Source organism: Zeus faber, assembly GCF_960531495.2.
Source record: "Zeus faber genome assembly, chromosome: 9".
Classification (NCBI taxonomy): domain Eukaryota; kingdom Metazoa; phylum Chordata; class Actinopteri; order Zeiformes; family Zeidae; genus Zeus; species Zeus faber.
The window spans coordinates 9,934,570-9,952,605 of record NC_137197.1 but is presented as its reverse complement, the minus strand read 5'-3'; the positions used below and the strand labels follow the sequence as shown (position 1 = coordinate 9,952,605).

At 45.0% G+C, this 18,036-nt stretch overlaps 1 protein-coding gene across 14 annotated transcripts; it reads left to right on the top strand.

Moving 5' to 3' along the window:
* The first annotated feature begins 2,696 nt into the window (after positions 1 to 2,696).
* Positions 2,697 to 17,963, top strand: sh3bgr (SH3 domain binding glutamate-rich protein). Of its 14 annotated transcripts, none has more exons than XM_080006845.1 (13): positions 2,697 to 2,850; positions 3,711 to 3,896; positions 4,884 to 4,964; positions 5,471 to 5,563; positions 8,088 to 8,210; positions 8,621 to 8,650; positions 8,744 to 8,764; positions 11,000 to 11,026; positions 12,407 to 12,430; positions 13,049 to 13,075; positions 14,633 to 14,659; positions 16,134 to 16,194; positions 17,128 to 17,963. In XM_080006845.1, the coding sequence occupies exons 1-12, from the start codon at positions 2,806 to 2,808 to the stop codon at positions 16,149 to 16,151; spliced, it is 702 nt and encodes a 233-aa protein (XP_079862971.1). In that variant the 5' UTR covers positions 2,697 to 2,805; the 3' UTR covers positions 16,152 to 16,194; positions 17,128 to 17,963. The 14 variants fall into 14 exon arrangements, with proteins under 14 accessions (XP_079862971.1, XP_079862965.1, XP_079862978.1 ...); XM_080006839.1 differs by having other exon boundaries at positions 8,618 to 8,650; XM_080006852.1 differs by lacking the exon at positions 5,471 to 5,563 and having other exon boundaries at positions 8,618 to 8,650.
* Positions 17,964 to 18,036: the final 73 nt, after the last annotated feature.

Sequence of the window (18,036 nt, the reverse complement as noted above, 5' to 3'; positions counted from 1 at the left end):
CTATAGGGGGAGCGTTGAGATGTCACAAAGACATCCCACAGTGATGCCGCTAGCCGCGGTAACCAGGGGCGGGGCTACTAAGGGGAATTCCTCTAAAATATGTGTTTCCATGACGACTGGATTCCTCTGCTGCAATCTACTTTTCCGTAGGAAACCCGCCGGGCAAAGTTTTGGCACAGAAGTGGAATATTTTATAAACTGACGACCAATACGTTCCACGAAGAAACAGCCTGGGATTCAACCATCAAGCTGATATTTTGGTATACTGTATTTTGCGTCTGTGTGGCTTAAAAACGAGGAGGTGTAGTGCAGCAAACCTTTGCTATAATAATAGACATAAACTTTCGTTCATTTGTTTTTCTGTGCAGTGCAGGTTGGGCCTACGATGACCAGGGGAAGCAGCTGTGGGAACGTATCCTCACGGCGACCCAAGCCTAACCTAGCTCTGCCACGCCCAAAAGCTGCTTCTTAAATAGAACAACTCTGGACAATCAATTTTAAGTTGACCCACACACACACCTATGGTACAGTCCACATGTCCACGGTGACTTCACTGAAACCCTTTATTTTCCTCGTCTTCCCTCTACGACGGTGATTTTAGTTCTTTCTGCTGTTGGCCTTCTGCTGATCGATTGATTTTGTTTTTCTTGCTCACTTGAGGGATTGGCGATATTCTGTCATCCGAGGATTCAAGATTCAAGATTCAAGATTCAAGATTTTTTATTTGTCACATACATATACATACTTCCATACATATATGCAGTGAAATGTAATGCAACGCACCCGGTGATAGCACACAATATGTCCTAGGAGAAAATAGAAAATAAAATAAAAAGTAGAAAATTCCTTTCTAATAGACCGACTAACTGACTCCTAAAACGTAATACAGTAAGTGGAATACGTATAGAATAAGATAAAAATATATAGAATAAAATACAATAAAAATGAATTGAAATAAGATGGAATAGGTTGAAGGAATATGCCTATGTATATACAGATATGTGCATTTAAAGTGGCATGTGAATTAAAGTGGCATGTGAATGTGAATAGAGTGAGGTAGTGTTTGGGATGATACAGCACAGTATACAACAGTACGGCGCAGCAATACGGCATCACGAACAACCCTGAACAGTGATACAGTATGCGGTACAGTATGCTACATACAGTACAGTAGGTAGTGGAGCCTAGTGTATGGCTCAGTTAGGATCCCTGGTGAGGTCAGCGTTGACAGTTCTTATGGCTTGCGGGAAAAAACTCCGTCTCAGTCTCTCTGTTCTCGCTGCGTGACTGCGGAAGCGCTTGCCTGACCGCAGCAGCTGAAACAGTCCATTGTTGGGGTGATGAGGATCCTTCATGATCCTACGGGCTCTGCTGCTACACCTCCTGGTGTATAAGGATGGATGCCGTTCATCTATATCCATGGTTTAGTGACCACAACTAGCTATGCTGGATTCAAATACACCGCAGCTGCCTTTCACTTCTGGCACGGGTGCCATCAGTGCATTTTCGGCGGGAAAGGCGGACCCCGCCACCAACAATGTAAACAGCACGCAGAGCAGCACATACATAAATAACTACAATAGCATGAATACGTAAAAACATGGAATGGCTGTTTCTTATAAAGTATCAGCTAAATAAATACAAGATAAATATCTACCATGGATTTAGCTGCTTTTTCACTTCTGGCACATGCGCAGACCCCGCCACCAACAATGTAAAGAGCACATAGAGCAGATCATAGATAAATAACTACAATAGCATGAATCAGAAAAAAACATGGAACGGTTGTTTCTTATAAAGTATCAGCTAAATAAATACGAGACAAATATCTACCATGGATTTCCTTTAACAAAATAATCTTGCGGATGACATCTTTAAGAGTGTCCAACATGTAATAAGAAGCCTAAGGAATTTAGGCATTTAGAGGCCTTGGTATTCAGCTCCGTCTTTACTACTCTCTGTGTGTATTATGGGTTCACTTAGGTGCGTGTAGTGGGTTTTTTTTTTTTGGTTTTTTTTTTTAATATACCCAAGGTTTCCTTTCCCGAAAAGGCATTTTGGTTGCCTTGGTAACGTATGGCACTCTCTGGGAGAAAGGGGCGATGGGAAACGTTGTAAAAGGAGAAAGGAGGGAGTTCAGGAAGTGGCAAAAAAAAAAAAAGCGTGAAAGTAGTTCCCTATCAAACCACTGCGAGCATCAGTGTGGGGAGGGCAAAAATGATCCAAACAGCTACAGTAATAATGGAATCTTTGCAATAATGGATATATTGTATGTGGTACACTTTTCAAAACGTCAGTTAATTTATAGGTTTATTGTATATTGCCGTAGTTTCAATTTTTTTTTTTTGTTCATTTGTAGGTTTATTGTGTATTGCCATTTTATAAAAAAGTTATTTTTCAGGTTAACTGTATATGCTCTATATTTCCGATATATTTTGTTGTTGTTGTTGTTAATATTTCGATTTATTGCATATTGCCGATCTATCGTTATGTCGCCTGTAAACACCGTCAGACCGTGCTATTACTGTCTCCGTGGGCAGTTGGACGTTGAGCACGGATCCAGTCGGTGTCTATTTCTGTCCATATATGCACTTTGCACGCAACCGCAAAGTGACTTCGGGGCGACGGACAGCTGAGGTTGCCAATCACCCGGGCGGTGTCGCACCCTGAGAGGAACGAACCCTCCAATCCTGCAGGGATGGAGTCTGGCAGACAGAAATAGCCTGAGCGGTGCGGACAGTCCTTCACCCCGGAGCTCGCAGAGCCTGTTGCTTCCCCACTAATTACCAAACGCACCGCAACAAAATGGTCATCAAAGTGTTTCTTGCCACCGCATCTGGATCCACTGCGGTAAGGATTCACCATGAACTTTCTAATAACAGTGAGCGATGAAAGGTTCCGCTGTTTTCAGTTTTGTTTTTTATTCGTTTCCAGACGAGTCACTCAGTAGAAAGATTTGTTCCATTTTTCCAGCTCTTCTTCCATTTGATTCGGTTGGTACAACTCAGTTGTGCACGGGGTTCTCTATGTCATTTTCGTCCGTTCGAATCAAGGTGCAGACTCGGTGAACGCCTCTGTGCCTTGCTGCTGTTACAGATCCACGAACCACACAAACAGAACGACTGTTGCCGGAGTGGCTGCCGACTCCCGATTCATTTAAAAGACTCGTTCGCTGCGACCGAATCGTTCGCGACTCTTACATCACTAATATTAGTGCCTACTGGTTCTTAAGCTTGTCCCCACAAGTTGTCAGTAGATACACAGATTTACCATGTCCCCATGTTTGCTGATGATTTCATGATTGCCGTCTACAGTATAATCGTGTGGGATTATTTGTGATTCCGTGAAATGCTTTTCACACCTTCCTCAAAATGTCTTCAGCGCCTGAGATCACATACCAAACCCGCAACAGCAACCTCTTAAAAAAGATTCACCCTCCGCTTACACACTCGTCTTTGTTTAGTCTGAATAGCGGCCGAGTTCAAGTTCCCGTTATCTGCTCCATTGAAGTGGTCTGACGAAGTCTCTTCCAGAACCAATGTTCTATTAATGTGAATCATACCCCCACTCCATGTTTTACTGCCCAATTCAGCAGTTGTCCAACTGATCCTGACCTACACGTTGCAAACAATACTGTCAAGTCGTAGACAGTATTTTACAATATACCTTTGCAGCGCATGACCTCTCGTTTACCTCCCCCCGCCTCCCAGATCAAGAAGAAGCAGCAGGACGTGGTCGGCTTCCTGGAGACTCTCAAAGTGGAGTACACTCCGCTGGACATCGCCTGCAATGAGGACAACCGCATGTGGATGAGGCAGAACGTTCCAGAGGACATGAAGCCGTCCAACGGCATCCCTCTGCCCCCTCAGATCTTCAATGAGGAGAGCTACTGTGGGGTGAGGCTTTTTGAGTCAGCTGGTATTGGCCAGGAGCAGATAGACACATGTCATGACACGGGCTCCTATGGGGGTTTTACCTGTTGCTCGTTAGACCAACCAACGCGCAACGGGGATGCGGCCACACTGATCCCAATCACCTAGATCCAGGTCAGGTGTGGCTGCTCAAACCAGTCCATCCCCACACCACATACCCCCCCCGACAGCAAACTGAGGCCAGCGAGAATGGTGTTCCCCGGAACACCACGGTCGACTGGCTTCCTTCTCTCAGGGCGACGACGCAGACTCCCCTCCTGTCATCTGGAGCGTGGGACCTCGAGTGGCTATGTTTGCTGGTAAAGGCGTGGCCGGTCTTGGCTGTCGCGTCGGCTGCTTGGAGGGGTGGCCTGGCTGCTGGGCTGCTGGATGGTCCCGGGTGGTGGCTGCTGGGCGGAGAAGCTAGCTGCCAGCGGTTACCTGTGGTGGTTGCTGCACCTGCCTCTCCCCCGGTCCTCTGCCGGACACCCTAGGTGCTGCTGTTGCCAATCGGGAGAGGGTTGGTGCTGGGGCCACCCGTTGACCAGCTGGTGGCTCCACGGCTCTCTTCGGACGGCCCCTCTGTGTCCCTTCCCCGTGCTGGAGAGTCTCTGTAACAGATGCCAGTGCGGCAGTTTGGCCGACCACACGCCACCTAATTGGCGTTTTCAGGGCCCTCCGGCACAGAGGCACAGAAGACCGGTGGGTTGTAAACACCAGTTTATTGTAGAGAGCGGGCCTGCTGAAATTAGCCCAGGAGCAGATAGACACATGTCATGACACGGGCTCCTATCTTGAGTGTGTGTGTGGATGGGGGTTTTACCTGCTGCTCGTCAGACCAACCGACGAGCAACAGGTATGCAGCCACTCTGATCCCAATCACCTAGATCCAGGTCAGGTGTGGCTGCTCAAACCAGACCATCCCCACACCACATAGTGTTTTTTTAAATTTTTTTTATTTTTTTAATGCAGGACTATGAAACGTTCTTCAATGCCAAGGAGGACAATTCAGTGTACGCCTTCCTCGGACTGCCCCCACCTCCAGGGTCCAAGGTCGGAACTCTTGCCCCTTTTACAATTCACTGAAGCCAGTATTCATGTGTTGCCAAATATTTCATGCAAGGGTATCTTCAAATTTGAATTAACCTGGATGAAATGTTTCCCTGTTTAAATGTCAGGACGGTATTGTCGATTTTGAACGAAATAGTTAAGTTCATGTTTTGTGTCTGGCATCGTTGATAGTTAAGCAAAGGCTGGTTGTGCAGAATGTGTTTTTGGGACGTGCAGCAATCGATTACCTGGAAATAAGACATCTCAGTTAAACAATTATTGATTTCTAATGACATAATCACTGTAATAAAAAACTGTAAAAATGCATAAGCCTTTGTGGCGCTATAAGAGAAGCATCCAGCGAGTCCGGATCAAATAGACAAATCCTTTGTGATGGGGGTTCTTCTGGTCAATTAGGCAATTTGGGACCAATTTCTGAGACCCAGCTTTGAGATCCCGCTCGTTTCTGTGTCCACATGTTTGCGTTTGACCGTGCATTTTCTCCACAGGAAGCGATGCAGGCTGAAAAGTCTTGCGTCGTGGAGAACGGGACGCACACCAAGGAAGAAACGCATGCAGAGGGAAACTCGGATGAGTCACTAGTAATTCCTTCCGGATTTACATTTCTCTTTCATAATCATACTATTTCTCTGTTTATCATTCCTTCCATCACCCCGGTATCCTCTAACAACCCCTTCCCCCGTTGACTATTAATGAAGTCTTAATATCCCGTAAGGCAACAAAGAAAGACCTGCCCTGGAACGTAGATAATCATTGTGTTGCATGCCTGAGTGACTTTCACTTCTCTCAGTGTTTATTCATCGTTAGGACAAATGACATTCCATTTATGCACCCAAATGGAGCAAGCGTCATATTCTTTCATGTCATACAGTACGGTTTTGTTGGGTTTCCTATTTTAATATGCAAAATGCAATACTATGCACAGGATTAATTATTATTATGGGTATATAGGGTTTAAATATGAATTATTACTACATTATTACTACATATACACATATATCCAGTGCATCGATCAGCCGCAACATTTAAACCACCACTAATATAGTGTAGCTCCCCCTCGTGCCGCCAAAACAGCTCTGACCCGTGAGGCATGGACTCCACAAGACCTCTGAAGGTGTCCTGTGGTGTCTGGCACCAAGACGTGAGCAGCAGATCCTTTAAGTCCTGGAAGTTAAGTGTCCTGAATCATCAGAGGGAAAAGATAAAGTTAATAGACAAACAAAAAAAAAAGACAGGCTTTGCGATGGCCGGGAATCGAACCCGGGTCAACTGCTTGGAAGGCAGCTATGCTCACCACTATACCACCATCGCACTGTAGGAGTTTGGGAAAATGCTGGAGCTGACTCAGCAGACCACGTCTGGAATTCCACTGAGAAAGAGAAGGAAAAAGGGGGAGGAGATGGAGGAGGGAACAGACGGAAGAGGGAGGAGATAGAGCAAGGGGACGGAGAGGGTGGAGATAGAAAAGGAGAGGAGGAGGCAGTAGGGGAAGGAGAGGTACAGCAGCAGAACCCTCTGACTGCTGTTGATTTTTACCGAGATTACCAACTCTGATGAGCTATCTAAAAATGAACATGAAAAATATAAAGATGTAATGGGAGTGTGTGAGGCAGATGCTGGCGGTGTGTGTGTGTGTGTGTGTGTGTGTGTCCACCTACGTGTTTACAGGGTAATTCTCCAATTATTTTGGGTGTATGAGGTCAGAAATGAACATTTGTTGTTCAGACTTGTAATGGTGATGAAAGTCAAGAGAGTACAGAAGAGGTGACTCCAGGGGCAGAAGCAATATATCTTGATATCCATCTCTCTCTCTCCCTCCCTCTCTCTCTCTATCTATTATCGAACCCAGAAGTGCGATTTTGGCGCCGGCCCTTGATGCCGCCTGCACGAGTGCCTTGTATCGAATACGCACATTTTAGTTTTTTTAGAGCTTATAGAGCTTATTGTGCGTGATCACCTGATGTGATGACATTCCACTGCATATACTGTATGTATGACCGTATGTATATGTGTGTGACAAATAATCTCCTGACCTTGACTTTGAACTCGAACTTGAAGTTGTGAGGTGGATCGGGTTTGTTGTTCCAGCACATCCCACAGATGCTCCATCAGATCGGACCCTAATCCTGCCCATCCACATGATGTAGAAGAAAACATGATTCATCAGGCCACCTTCTTCCCTTTGCTCCATGGTCCAGTTCTGACGCTCATGTGCCGATCCTCGGCGCTTTTGGCGGTGGACAGGGGTCAGAATGGGCACTCTCACTGGTCTGCGGCTACGCGGCCTCATACACAGCGAGCTGTGATGTGTGTTCTGACACCTTTCTATCATAGCAGCGTTAACCTTTTCAGCTATTTGTGCTGGTTAGTTAGCAGCTCTTCTGTGGGATCTGACCAGACGGGCTACACTTCACTCCTCACGTGCGTCAATGAGCCTTGGGCGCCATGACCCTGTCGCCGGTTCACTGGTTGTCCTTCCTTGGACCGCTTTTGGTAGGTACTAACCACTGCATCTCAGGAACACCCCACAAGGCCTGTTGTTTTGGAGATGCTCTGACCCAGTCGTCTATCCCACCCCTTGATGTTATTCACTTCACCTATCAGTGGTTTTAATTTTGGGGCGGATCGGTGCACATCATTAATCAATATATGGAGCAAAATAGGCATAAAAACACTTAAAAAGTCTTACCTATAAAAAACCCCAAACAAACAAACATTATTTATGCACATAAAGCATGTGTTTTGTGATCATAATTACCTTTAGAACGGTCGGCCAGTTATTTCATGGACACTCTTGATTCAGACTTTCGAGTCATTTTTTGCCCTTACATACGAGCTTCCTTTACTTGCTTTATTCACTATGAACCATTCCAAAAATGAAAAACCAATGAAATTCCTTCATCCCGGACATTCCTCTTCTAGATTCGGTCCCCATTGCCTTGCCAGGGTTTCCAGATCCTCGAGCCTTAAAACGTGTCTTTTCAGCGGAGGACGCATACAGTATATGCCTTCCCCAGCAGACGTACCATAACTACTTCAACCAAACCATTCTCCTCGACGTCTTCCGGAATGGAAAGTTGTTGAGTGCATTTTTTTTCACTTCAGAGGGAGGAGGTTCCCGTGGGGGAGCGTAACGGCGACACGCACGCGAAGGAAGGGGAAGAAGGAGAGACGGCAGAAGAAGGAGAGACGGCGGCAGAGGAGGCGGCGGAAGAGACGGAGGACTCTGTAATCACCCCCTTACCCAGGATCCCCTGCTGTGCACTCACTCTTCATCCTCCACCCTCCATCCCTCCTTTGGTCCTGCAACGTTGTCCTTTTCCTTTTTGACGCCGTCCCTTCCTCCGCTCCACACGCACCATTAACGTTCCCGTTTCCATTCGTCCCATCGCTCCCATCGGACCTTTCCGTACTCACCATTAACTGTGGATGTGTGTTGTTTACGATTCACCTTCCGTTTGCAGTCTCTTCTACCTTTTGTCCCATGGCCGTGTTCTTGACCATCCCACCAACATTAACCTGGAAATCTTTCCTTGGTTCCATGCATCTGATCTGTGGTTGTCAAAGCATTTCAGTGTCATTTATTCTGCACCCTCAAACTGGAGTCTAACGCACTCTTTCCACTCTCCCGCCAGAAGGCCCGCATAGAGGAGGACGAAGAAGCCGAGGTAGGTTTTCTCAATATTCAGTGTCGATGGCACGTCTTTATCTTGCCAGACTGCATTTGAACGTTGCCCCTTACTTCTCTTTGTCTTCAACAGGAAGAAGCAGACGAAGACAAGGTAACAAAAAAGCAAAAAAAAAAAAAAAAACACGGAAACAACCTGTCCTTCGATTTTCTTTCTGAGGCAAATGTTATGTTATGTTATTAAGACAAATCCACAGAAGCCGCTATTGCCGATAGTCTCTGCATTGAGTCCAGATGACCTCATGTATGTTTCCCAAGTCGATCCAAAATGTGACAGGGAATGCATATAAATGCATTGTCGTTTGAGGAAGAATATTTCTATATCTGTAGTTTATTATTATTATTATTATTATTATTATTATTATTATTATTATTAGGGATCTAGCCCATAGGGCCCCCTTGTTCGGGCAAAAATTCTCTAAATTTGAAGCCTAAAACTATCTTGAACACCAACTTCAGCATAACACACGAACACGGTTGACATCTCGTTTGAACTGTGCTTTCAGAAACATCTCGTGATATTTAATCCAAATCAATACACATACTGATTAGATATTAGTTGAAAACCGACCAAATTTAGATCGATCAGAGACAAGCCAATGCATTCCATGCCAAAATTTTTTGAGCATGAAATGCATTGGCTTTGTCTCCCGGGTGTCCAACGTGGGGATAACTATCTAGAAGACATACATTGGCATAACCTACGGTTGAGGTGTCGTTTAAACCGCAATGTCACAAGGATCTCGTGGTTTAACTTTCATCCAAATTGATCCCCATATGGAGCAGATATTAGTGAAAAACCAAAAAACATTGACCCAAAATATTCAGTTGGTCTTGGTTAACTGACATGCTACGCGTCTCGTTCTTAAATGAACGAGATGGGATTTACAGTCAGACGCTTAATGACATCATCATATTATTTACTATAAATGTACAGACGCAGATTGAGAATGTCCAGTTGGACCGTGTCCAGTGTGCATCATGGACTCGGTCATTCTGTAGTCTTTCGACGTTACCAAACTATCGATTTTTGTGTATATTTATATAGCTTCTTACCTGGTAGATGTGAGTAGATCTGTTCGATTGATATTTTCAATCCGTGGTCCACATTTCTCTGCTGGATAAATGAAAAATAGAATAAAAAATTAGTCATCGCGTCCACTGGAAACCACTGAAACGTGTGACTGAGTGATGCGTTCAAGATCCAGCGAGGTATCTGAAAAATAGAAGCCATGCAATGGTAATTACTCACCGAAATACCACAATGTTTTTCGTATTTCATGGAAACTTAACTTACTGAAAATTTATTCCAAGGAAAAAACTCGACATATATATTACGTGCCCGACACGGCACCAAACGGCCACCTGTCACTAAGAGTGCAGCTCTATTTCCACACGTATTTCCACACATTTAACACGGTGAGTTATAACAATGAGAAGTTCTGGTTTACAGGCAAACCTGGAATGTTGTTCTAAAGTCAGGAGGGTTGCGCCGCGTAGGCTGCATAGTGGTTGCGCCGCAAGAAGAGCAACCAGGAGGCGACAGACTGGGGAGGAGCCCATGCGACGTTCAATGTGAACTCGGAAAATCGTGCTGTATTTCAGGGAACCAGTGAAACTCACCCAACACGACTAAACTGGACCCCGTGAATTGCTGCCGGCAGCTATATTGGTAAATGGTAAATGGACTGCATCTTACATAGCGCTTTTCCAGTCTTGCGACCACTCAAAGCGCTTTACAATAACCCATTCACACATACGTCAATGGCAGCGACAACCATGCAAGGTGCACTCAGTGTCTTGCTCAAGGACACTTCGACGTGCTGCCAGGAGGAACAGGCGATCGAACCAGGAACCCTCTGATTACAGGACGACCCGCTCTACCTCCTGCGCCACCGTCGCGGAAAAAATATCCAGCTATGGCTTACCAAAGCTGTCATCAATTTCATTGGTATTAATATTAATGTTCGGGATGATGAACCCAAGCAGATGACAAAACAAATAGTCGGTCGTAAGGTTGAGTGTTTGAAATTAACTTTTGGGAAAAAGAGTTTATAGCTTCTCATACTTAGATGTCTCAAACCTTTTGGTTTCTTTGTCTTTTCACCACATGGGGTGCTGTTGCTTGTTTTCGACTGCTGCATTGTAAAACATGGATTTATTTTTTTGCTTCACATTCCAAACTGACTTTTCATAGTCCTTACTTAATGTATTTATTCCACTAAATGCTCCTCTTTCCCTCAATGTTCCAGGAGAGCAGTAAGGCATTGGGTGAGGAAACCGTCGGCTGCTTATCTTCCTTTAACTTTTCTTCCTTTTGCTGTTTTAGGACGAAGACTCTCAGCCTATGTCCGAGGTACAGACCTTCTTTGAGCCGCCGTGTTCCACCTCCTCTAGCCGTGGCATTTGACTTTCCTAAAACGTATTTCCGCGCAGTGTAGTCGCTCCCGTTCCGTGCCCTAACAGAGGGACTGCTGTTAATAGTCGTGGTTTGTTTTGCATCCATTGACTGCGGTATTCATTTAATCATCTTTTATTTTCCTTAACAACTAACCACCTTCATCCTTCTCTGTTGAAGTTGCTTGTAGCTGCCGTGTGATCTCTCTTTGGCTCTAAAGACCTAAAAGCATCTTCAGGTCCCACCCCCCTGTTTCCCCCCGTTTTCCTTTTTCCACAGGTCTCAGGAATAGAATGCGCTTTGTGTAAATTAATCAGACGTCGACCTTTCCCTGTTGTGTGCATTTTAGACTTGATGACATTTGATGTCACCAAGTCCCCCAATGAAACCATACCTGGTGTTCGATCATAGCAGAGGTTTTTAATGAAATAAAAATTGTATTTTTGAATGTATGGCGTAGATTGCAAGATGCAATAGAAAGATAGATACTTTATCTCCATAGGGAAATTGAAATTGTCTCAGCAGCTCAGCATATTTCATATTTCATATTTCAAAGGAAATGTGGCAATATACACATACAGATATAACCTGTACATATACAGATATAACCGAGAAATAACAGTAAAAACAATAAAAGATAAAAATGAAAAAGACCTGAAAAATAAAATTTCACACGCAAAAATGAAATATACAGTCCTATAAAACATGTGCTATAGACGCAGATTAAACTGTTGTCAAGTCCACAAGCAGACCTTTTAAAAAAAAAATTTTTTAATTCCGATTTTTAAAAAAAATATGATATTATTGAGCAAACCAAAAAAAGATTGTGAACAAATTTTTCAAATACCTCCAGTTGTTAAAAGTTGGCAAAAAAGGTTTTGAATTAATAGTCAATACGCATCAGTCAATAGTGTACCTATTCACAATAATGGTCACATGGTACCTATCCACTTTGATATGAGTCTAAAATCCTTCTCTTCTGGACCACGGCACATAGTTCACAGTTGATTTTTAACAGTGTATTTTTTGGGGCGGCCTTGCACCAATAGATGCATTTTAACAATGTGCTTTAGTATAAACTCCACCATGTTTATATAAACACCAGCATGTATTAAACACTGATCATCCACACCTCGTAGCTGCATGAGTTTGAGAGCGGACGTCTTTCTTGGTGTTTAAAACTACTCATGGACCCCCCCAACACCACACACACACACACACACACACACACACACACACACACACACACACACACACACACACACACACACACATACACCTCATGGCCTCTGACCTCTTCGTGCCCTTCTGTCCATCTCTCGGTTTGCTCCCCCTCAGGAGGAAGAGGATTTGCAGTCAGAGGTAACTGTGCGTCGGCGGCCGACGGCCTTTCCGCGCAGAGAGGGTGGGGTTTGTTGCAGCGGAGAGCAGGAAAGCCTTTCTGCCCCTTTTTCCTTTTTCATATTGAGAGGAGGAGTGTGGAGCGTCCCCCCGCCTATGATCCTCTGTCCCCTCTCATCCTTAGATCATGATTGTTCACCCTCCCGAGGCCTCCACCGTTCACAACCTCCTTCTCTCTCGCTCTCTCTCTCTCTCTCTCTCTCTCTCTCTCGCCCTCAATGTTTTCTCCTTCGCCCGAGCAACCACCTTATCACTCCATTGTCCCCCTCCTCTCTCTCTCTCTCTCTCTCTCTCACCCTCAATGTTTTCTCCTTCGCCCGAGCAACCACCTTTCCACTCCATTGTCCCCCTCCTCTCTCTCGCTCTCTCCCTCGCTCGCGCTCTCTCTCTTTCTCTCTCCCCCTCAAAGTTAACATCGCGCTCGCCGTTTCTTTCCCAGTCCGGTTGCCGTGTCCTGCAAGCCTCATCCATCCCTCTAGTTTCCGTTGTCCGTCGGAAGATTCAACCCCGCCCTTGCACATCTGCATAGTCCCGTCCCCACCTCCGCCCCTCTCACGCGCTCTGTGTCGTTCTTTCCAGGAAGAAGAAGAGCTACGGCAGCTTGAGGTAGATTCACGTGATCCCCCCCCCCCGGCTCTTAAACCGCTCCCAGCCTCCCTCCTTGTCTGTCCTGCTGTTGTGCTGCTTCTCTCGCTCTTGCTCCCCTGCTTTTCAGACATTCCTTCTTCGCTCACCGTGTCATTCCTTATTCCATTCCACACGGTGGGATGTTCCTTCCAGTGCAGTTGTGAGGAATTGCAAGTTTAATCTATAAAATCAAAAACTAAATAAATAAATGTTATATACAGTATATACACATACATACATACATACATACAGGTATTTTTCTTATGCATTATATTTCTTTATTTTATTTTTTTCTTATATATTCTTTTTCACATCTTATGGCAGTGTGTCATAATATTGAACGGAAATGACACTACGGGAAGTTGTCCAATTTGTATTCATAAAATATCCTATTCCTGATCCATTTTCATTGTTAGCCGTTTGACACGCGATATGCTGCTGCATTATGTATTTTATTTTTATTTTTTTTTCATTGTCAAGCCCAACAGTCATGCCGAGAGCAATGTCAATCACGCAGCTGGATGAGCAGCCGGTCCAGCCAGGCATTCCAAGATAGAGAGCAACACTCCTTACTCCTTAAAAACAGTCCCTTTCGCTCACAATTCTGCTCCACATGCGTGCAAAAATGCACATGCAGGCGCACGCGCAAAAAAACCCATCCAGACCACACTTTTCACACTGCTCACTCTTAACCCCAGAATTGGTACTCTTTGGAAAGTTACTTGACCAAACATGCGTGGAAGCCAACTCTCCTTTGAATGAAACGTTTTTTTTGGGGGGCGATTCTTGTGAAACCTTCCTTACCTAACCTACACTTACTCTTACACTTACACCCGAGATAAAAGTATTAAACACAAGCTGCAGTGTGAAAAGATTGGTTCTCCCACGCCACGCATTTACCGCTACTCTGCCTTGCACCGCTCTCCTCTTCTCTCCACATCTTCTATTTTCCAGCTGGCCACACCTTTTGTTTTGCAGGTGCGAGATGAGAGAACCGGTGCCGTGGTTTCCCTGTGGTTATTTTAGCATCGTGTGTGTGTGTGTGTGTGTGTGTGTGTGTGTGTGTGTGTGTGTGTGTGTGTGTGTGTGTGTGTGTGTGTGTGTGTGTGTGTGTGTGTGTGTGTGTGTGTGTGTGTGTGTGTGTTTTGTTTATTTAAAAATGTTTTGTTTATTTTACAAAGGGAACAATAGACCTTCTAAATGGAAGTTCCTCTAATTGCTGCATGGGTTTTAAACTCTCTTTCCATCTGGAGATGCCTGATTGTGTGATGCATGACGAAGACCAAAACATGTCACTTAAATACAATTGGTAGTTTAGTGTGCTTTCTTCACCCCCTGTCCGCCCTGTCCCCCCCCCGCCCCCTGTCCCCCTTGTCCCCCCGTCCCCCGTCCCCTTTTGCTTTTAGTCATTGGCGGAACCATATACAAGGACCAATGTGTTAGCTCTGTTGCATATATTTCTTCCTTTTTTTCCATTTCAAATGCTCAATCTCAAATGCTTTGTCTCCCTAATTATTATTCCTCCGTTATCCATAGGACGAGGACGAGGCTGAAGCTCCCGAGGTATTTTTTTTTCAGACTGTGGATTCTCTGTGTTATTGTTTGCATGGTGTGGAACATTCTGCGGGTGGCCAGAGGAGGGGGGGGATGTGTTTTTTTTCTGTTTGTCACTTGGATTGCGGAGATCCACTTTTGATTAAATTTTTTTCAAATGTATTTCATTTATTTCCTCGTTTATGTTTTACTAAGATCCCTTCTTAATGCCTCTGCATTCCATTTTTTCCCCTTCGATCGACACCGATCAGCCACAACATTAAAACCACCACTAATTACCAATAATATTGTGTAGCTCCCCCTCGTGCCGCCAAAACAGCTCTGCCCCGTCGTAGCATGGACTCCACAAGACCTCTGACGGTGTCCTGCGGTATCTGGCACCAAGACGTTAGCAGCAGATCCTTTAAGTCCTGGAAGTTGTGAGGTGGATCGAGTTTGTTGTTCCCGCACATCCCACAGATGCTCGATTGGATCAGACCCCGAACCTGCCCATCCACATGATGTAGAAAAAAAATGTGATTCATCAGAGCAGGCCACCTTCTTCCATTGCTCCATGGTCCAGTTCTGACGCTCACATGCCCATTGCTGGCGCTTTTGGCGGTGGACAGGTGTCAGCATGGACACTCTGACCGGTCTGCAGCTACACAGCTGCATACGCAGCAAGCTGTGACGCACTGTGTGTTCTGACACCTTTCTATCGTAGCAGCATCAACTTTTTCAGACATTTGTGCTACAGTAGCTCTTCTGTGGGATCGGACCAGACAGGCTCAATTTTGCTTCCCTGGTGCATCAAAGAGTCCATACCCTGTCGCAGGTTAAGAGGTTGTCCTTCCTTGGACCACTTTTGGTAGGTACTAACCACTGCATACCAGGAACACCGCACAAGACCTATCATTTTGGAGATGCTCTGACCCAGTCGTCTAGCCATCACAATTTTTTCCTTGTCAAGGTCACTCAGATCCTTACGCTTGCCCATTTTTCCTGCTTCCAACACATCAACTTCAAGGACTGACTGTTGACTTGCCGCCTCATATATCCCCCCGCTTGACAGGTGCCATTGGAGCGAGATGAGCAATGTTACTCACTCCACCTGTCAGTGGTTTTAATGTTGTGGCTGACCTTTAACCACAACCACTAACTTAACACCCCGTCATGCCCTGAACTCACTGCACCCAATCTCTCTCCGTCTTTGCTGGAAATGTAACCGAGGAGGTAGAGTTGCTTTCTTATCGGAATAGAATCTGTTCCTCCAACACACCTCTCTTCTTGTTGCACAGCAATCAGGGGAAGTGCTGCGATAAGACTTAATTGTTTTTTTTTTGTTATATCGAAATAAAAGCTTTGTCATTGCTTTGTCTCCCCTCCAGTATACAGTATATGGCCAAAAGTAATTTATCTGTTGATGTTGACAGAACAAACTAAACTAATCTAAACTGAATTTTGCCAATACAGCATTATATACTAAGTTATATCTTTTCAACAGGAGGAAGAGGATGAGTAGTTGCAGCCCTAAATGTTGGAGGATGTGACCCGAGACTATCCAGGTACAACTTGTCCTACCTTGCTGCAGTTCCCCTGCTTCACCACTTGGTGCTGCTAAAAGATTATAAGCGTCAGTTAAAAAAACATTGAATAAAAAGTCTTATGTGTATCGTACTGTATTGAGATTTAGCGAGAAGACAACCCGTACTCATTAATTTGAGATTTTATCCAATCCAGAGCCCAACTTTTATAATATTTTGAAATTTCCTCTTCGGATTTAATCGTATACCTCCATAGCATCGTCCTCCACACAAGATCGTCTACGTGTGATGTAGTTGTAATCCATAAACCCCATAGGGGAGACAAACACAGACAAGGATGTTCCCCTTGGCTCACCTTGGTGTGCACACAAGGCTGTCCCTCCCGTTACACACGGCCCTGCATTTTCCATGTGCTCGGTCTGAGAGAAAGAAAAAGCATTTTGGGCTATTTACCAGAATCCGTCACTGCAGTCTCCATCTGCAAACAGCTTCAATGAGCACAGGAAAGGCCCACGGGCTCAGCTGGAGCCACAACAAAAATATCTTTTTTTTTTTTTTCCTCCTCTTGAGGCAGTGGCGATGATGATGATGATGATGATGATGATAATAATCATAATAATCATAATCTTCAAAGCCTGGCTCTGCTTCCTCCTCTGCATGCCAAGCCCATGCAGCACGCTGCAGGAGATATTCGGGCTTTAGTTGAGAAGTCTCTGGAAGAGCCAACCGAGCAGGATTTGACGGAATGGCGAGTGTTTTTGTCCCCCCCCCCCCCCCCCAAGTCCTGTCATGGCTTGTTAGGAGGGAGCTGCTAAGTGAACTACACATGCGCCTCTGGACGAGTGGGGACACATTGGCCCTGATTTAAGACATTGAGGCCCCCTTCTGTCCCACTGGCAGGCCAAGCGCTGGGTGACCTAGTTTTTTTCCTCATCTGTTTGCTTTGTGTTCCAGCCTTGAGAGCCCCCAACTCCTCCCCCTCCACCTTCCCCCTCCCCCCGCCTTCGGAACCCCGGATCCCTTGGACCGTTCTGCCCGCCCCGCCACGCCCAGCCACGCCACTCCCCGGAACTTCTCACATACGCCCGCTCGTTCCCGTCTGCTGGACCCTGCTGGAAACTTCCAGCCGTGCGACGGCTCAAACCAAAAGAAACAACAACTTTACCGCGTACGCCGCCGTCCCCTCTTTGCTGCTGCTACCCTGTCCTCATTTTTATATTTTTTGAGTGTAGGCAGATAGAACTAGAGAATTTAACAATGTAGCCTCGTGGAGTCCTTTTTTTTTTTTTTTTTCTTTTTTTCAAAAGCTGCTTTTGTAAATTGTACATACAGTCACTGTTTAGAACAATTAAGAACATTTGGCACATTTATTTCTTTTTGTTGATAATGGTAGTTTTATACCACAAACAGTAACGCAAATGTCAAAACACCATCGTTTGGATCCGTTTTGGAAAATGATGAACTAATGAACTTTTACCACTGATGAGCTTTGGTCTCGTACAGAAATATCCTTTCAAATGCTGTGCCTTGATGACTGCAAAGAAAATGTTATTTTACTATACTCGGTCGGTATGATTGCAAGTGACCCTTTACAGCCGATGAGATGGACCTACATAACCACTGTGTGACTATCTGCTGCACTACTAGTGCTGCTGTTATTACTACTACTACTTCTACAATAGAAAAGACTGCTGTTGAATCAGTGCACGTGTTCGAAACATGGAGGAAAACCTATGAATCAACCCATGACACAAAGGAAAATGCCAATAAAAAGTAGTGCTACAAAAACAGCTATGCAGCCCCGTATTGTGTTCCATTTTAAACCGTTATTGTCCGCCTATTTATATATCTTCGCTCGGTGCA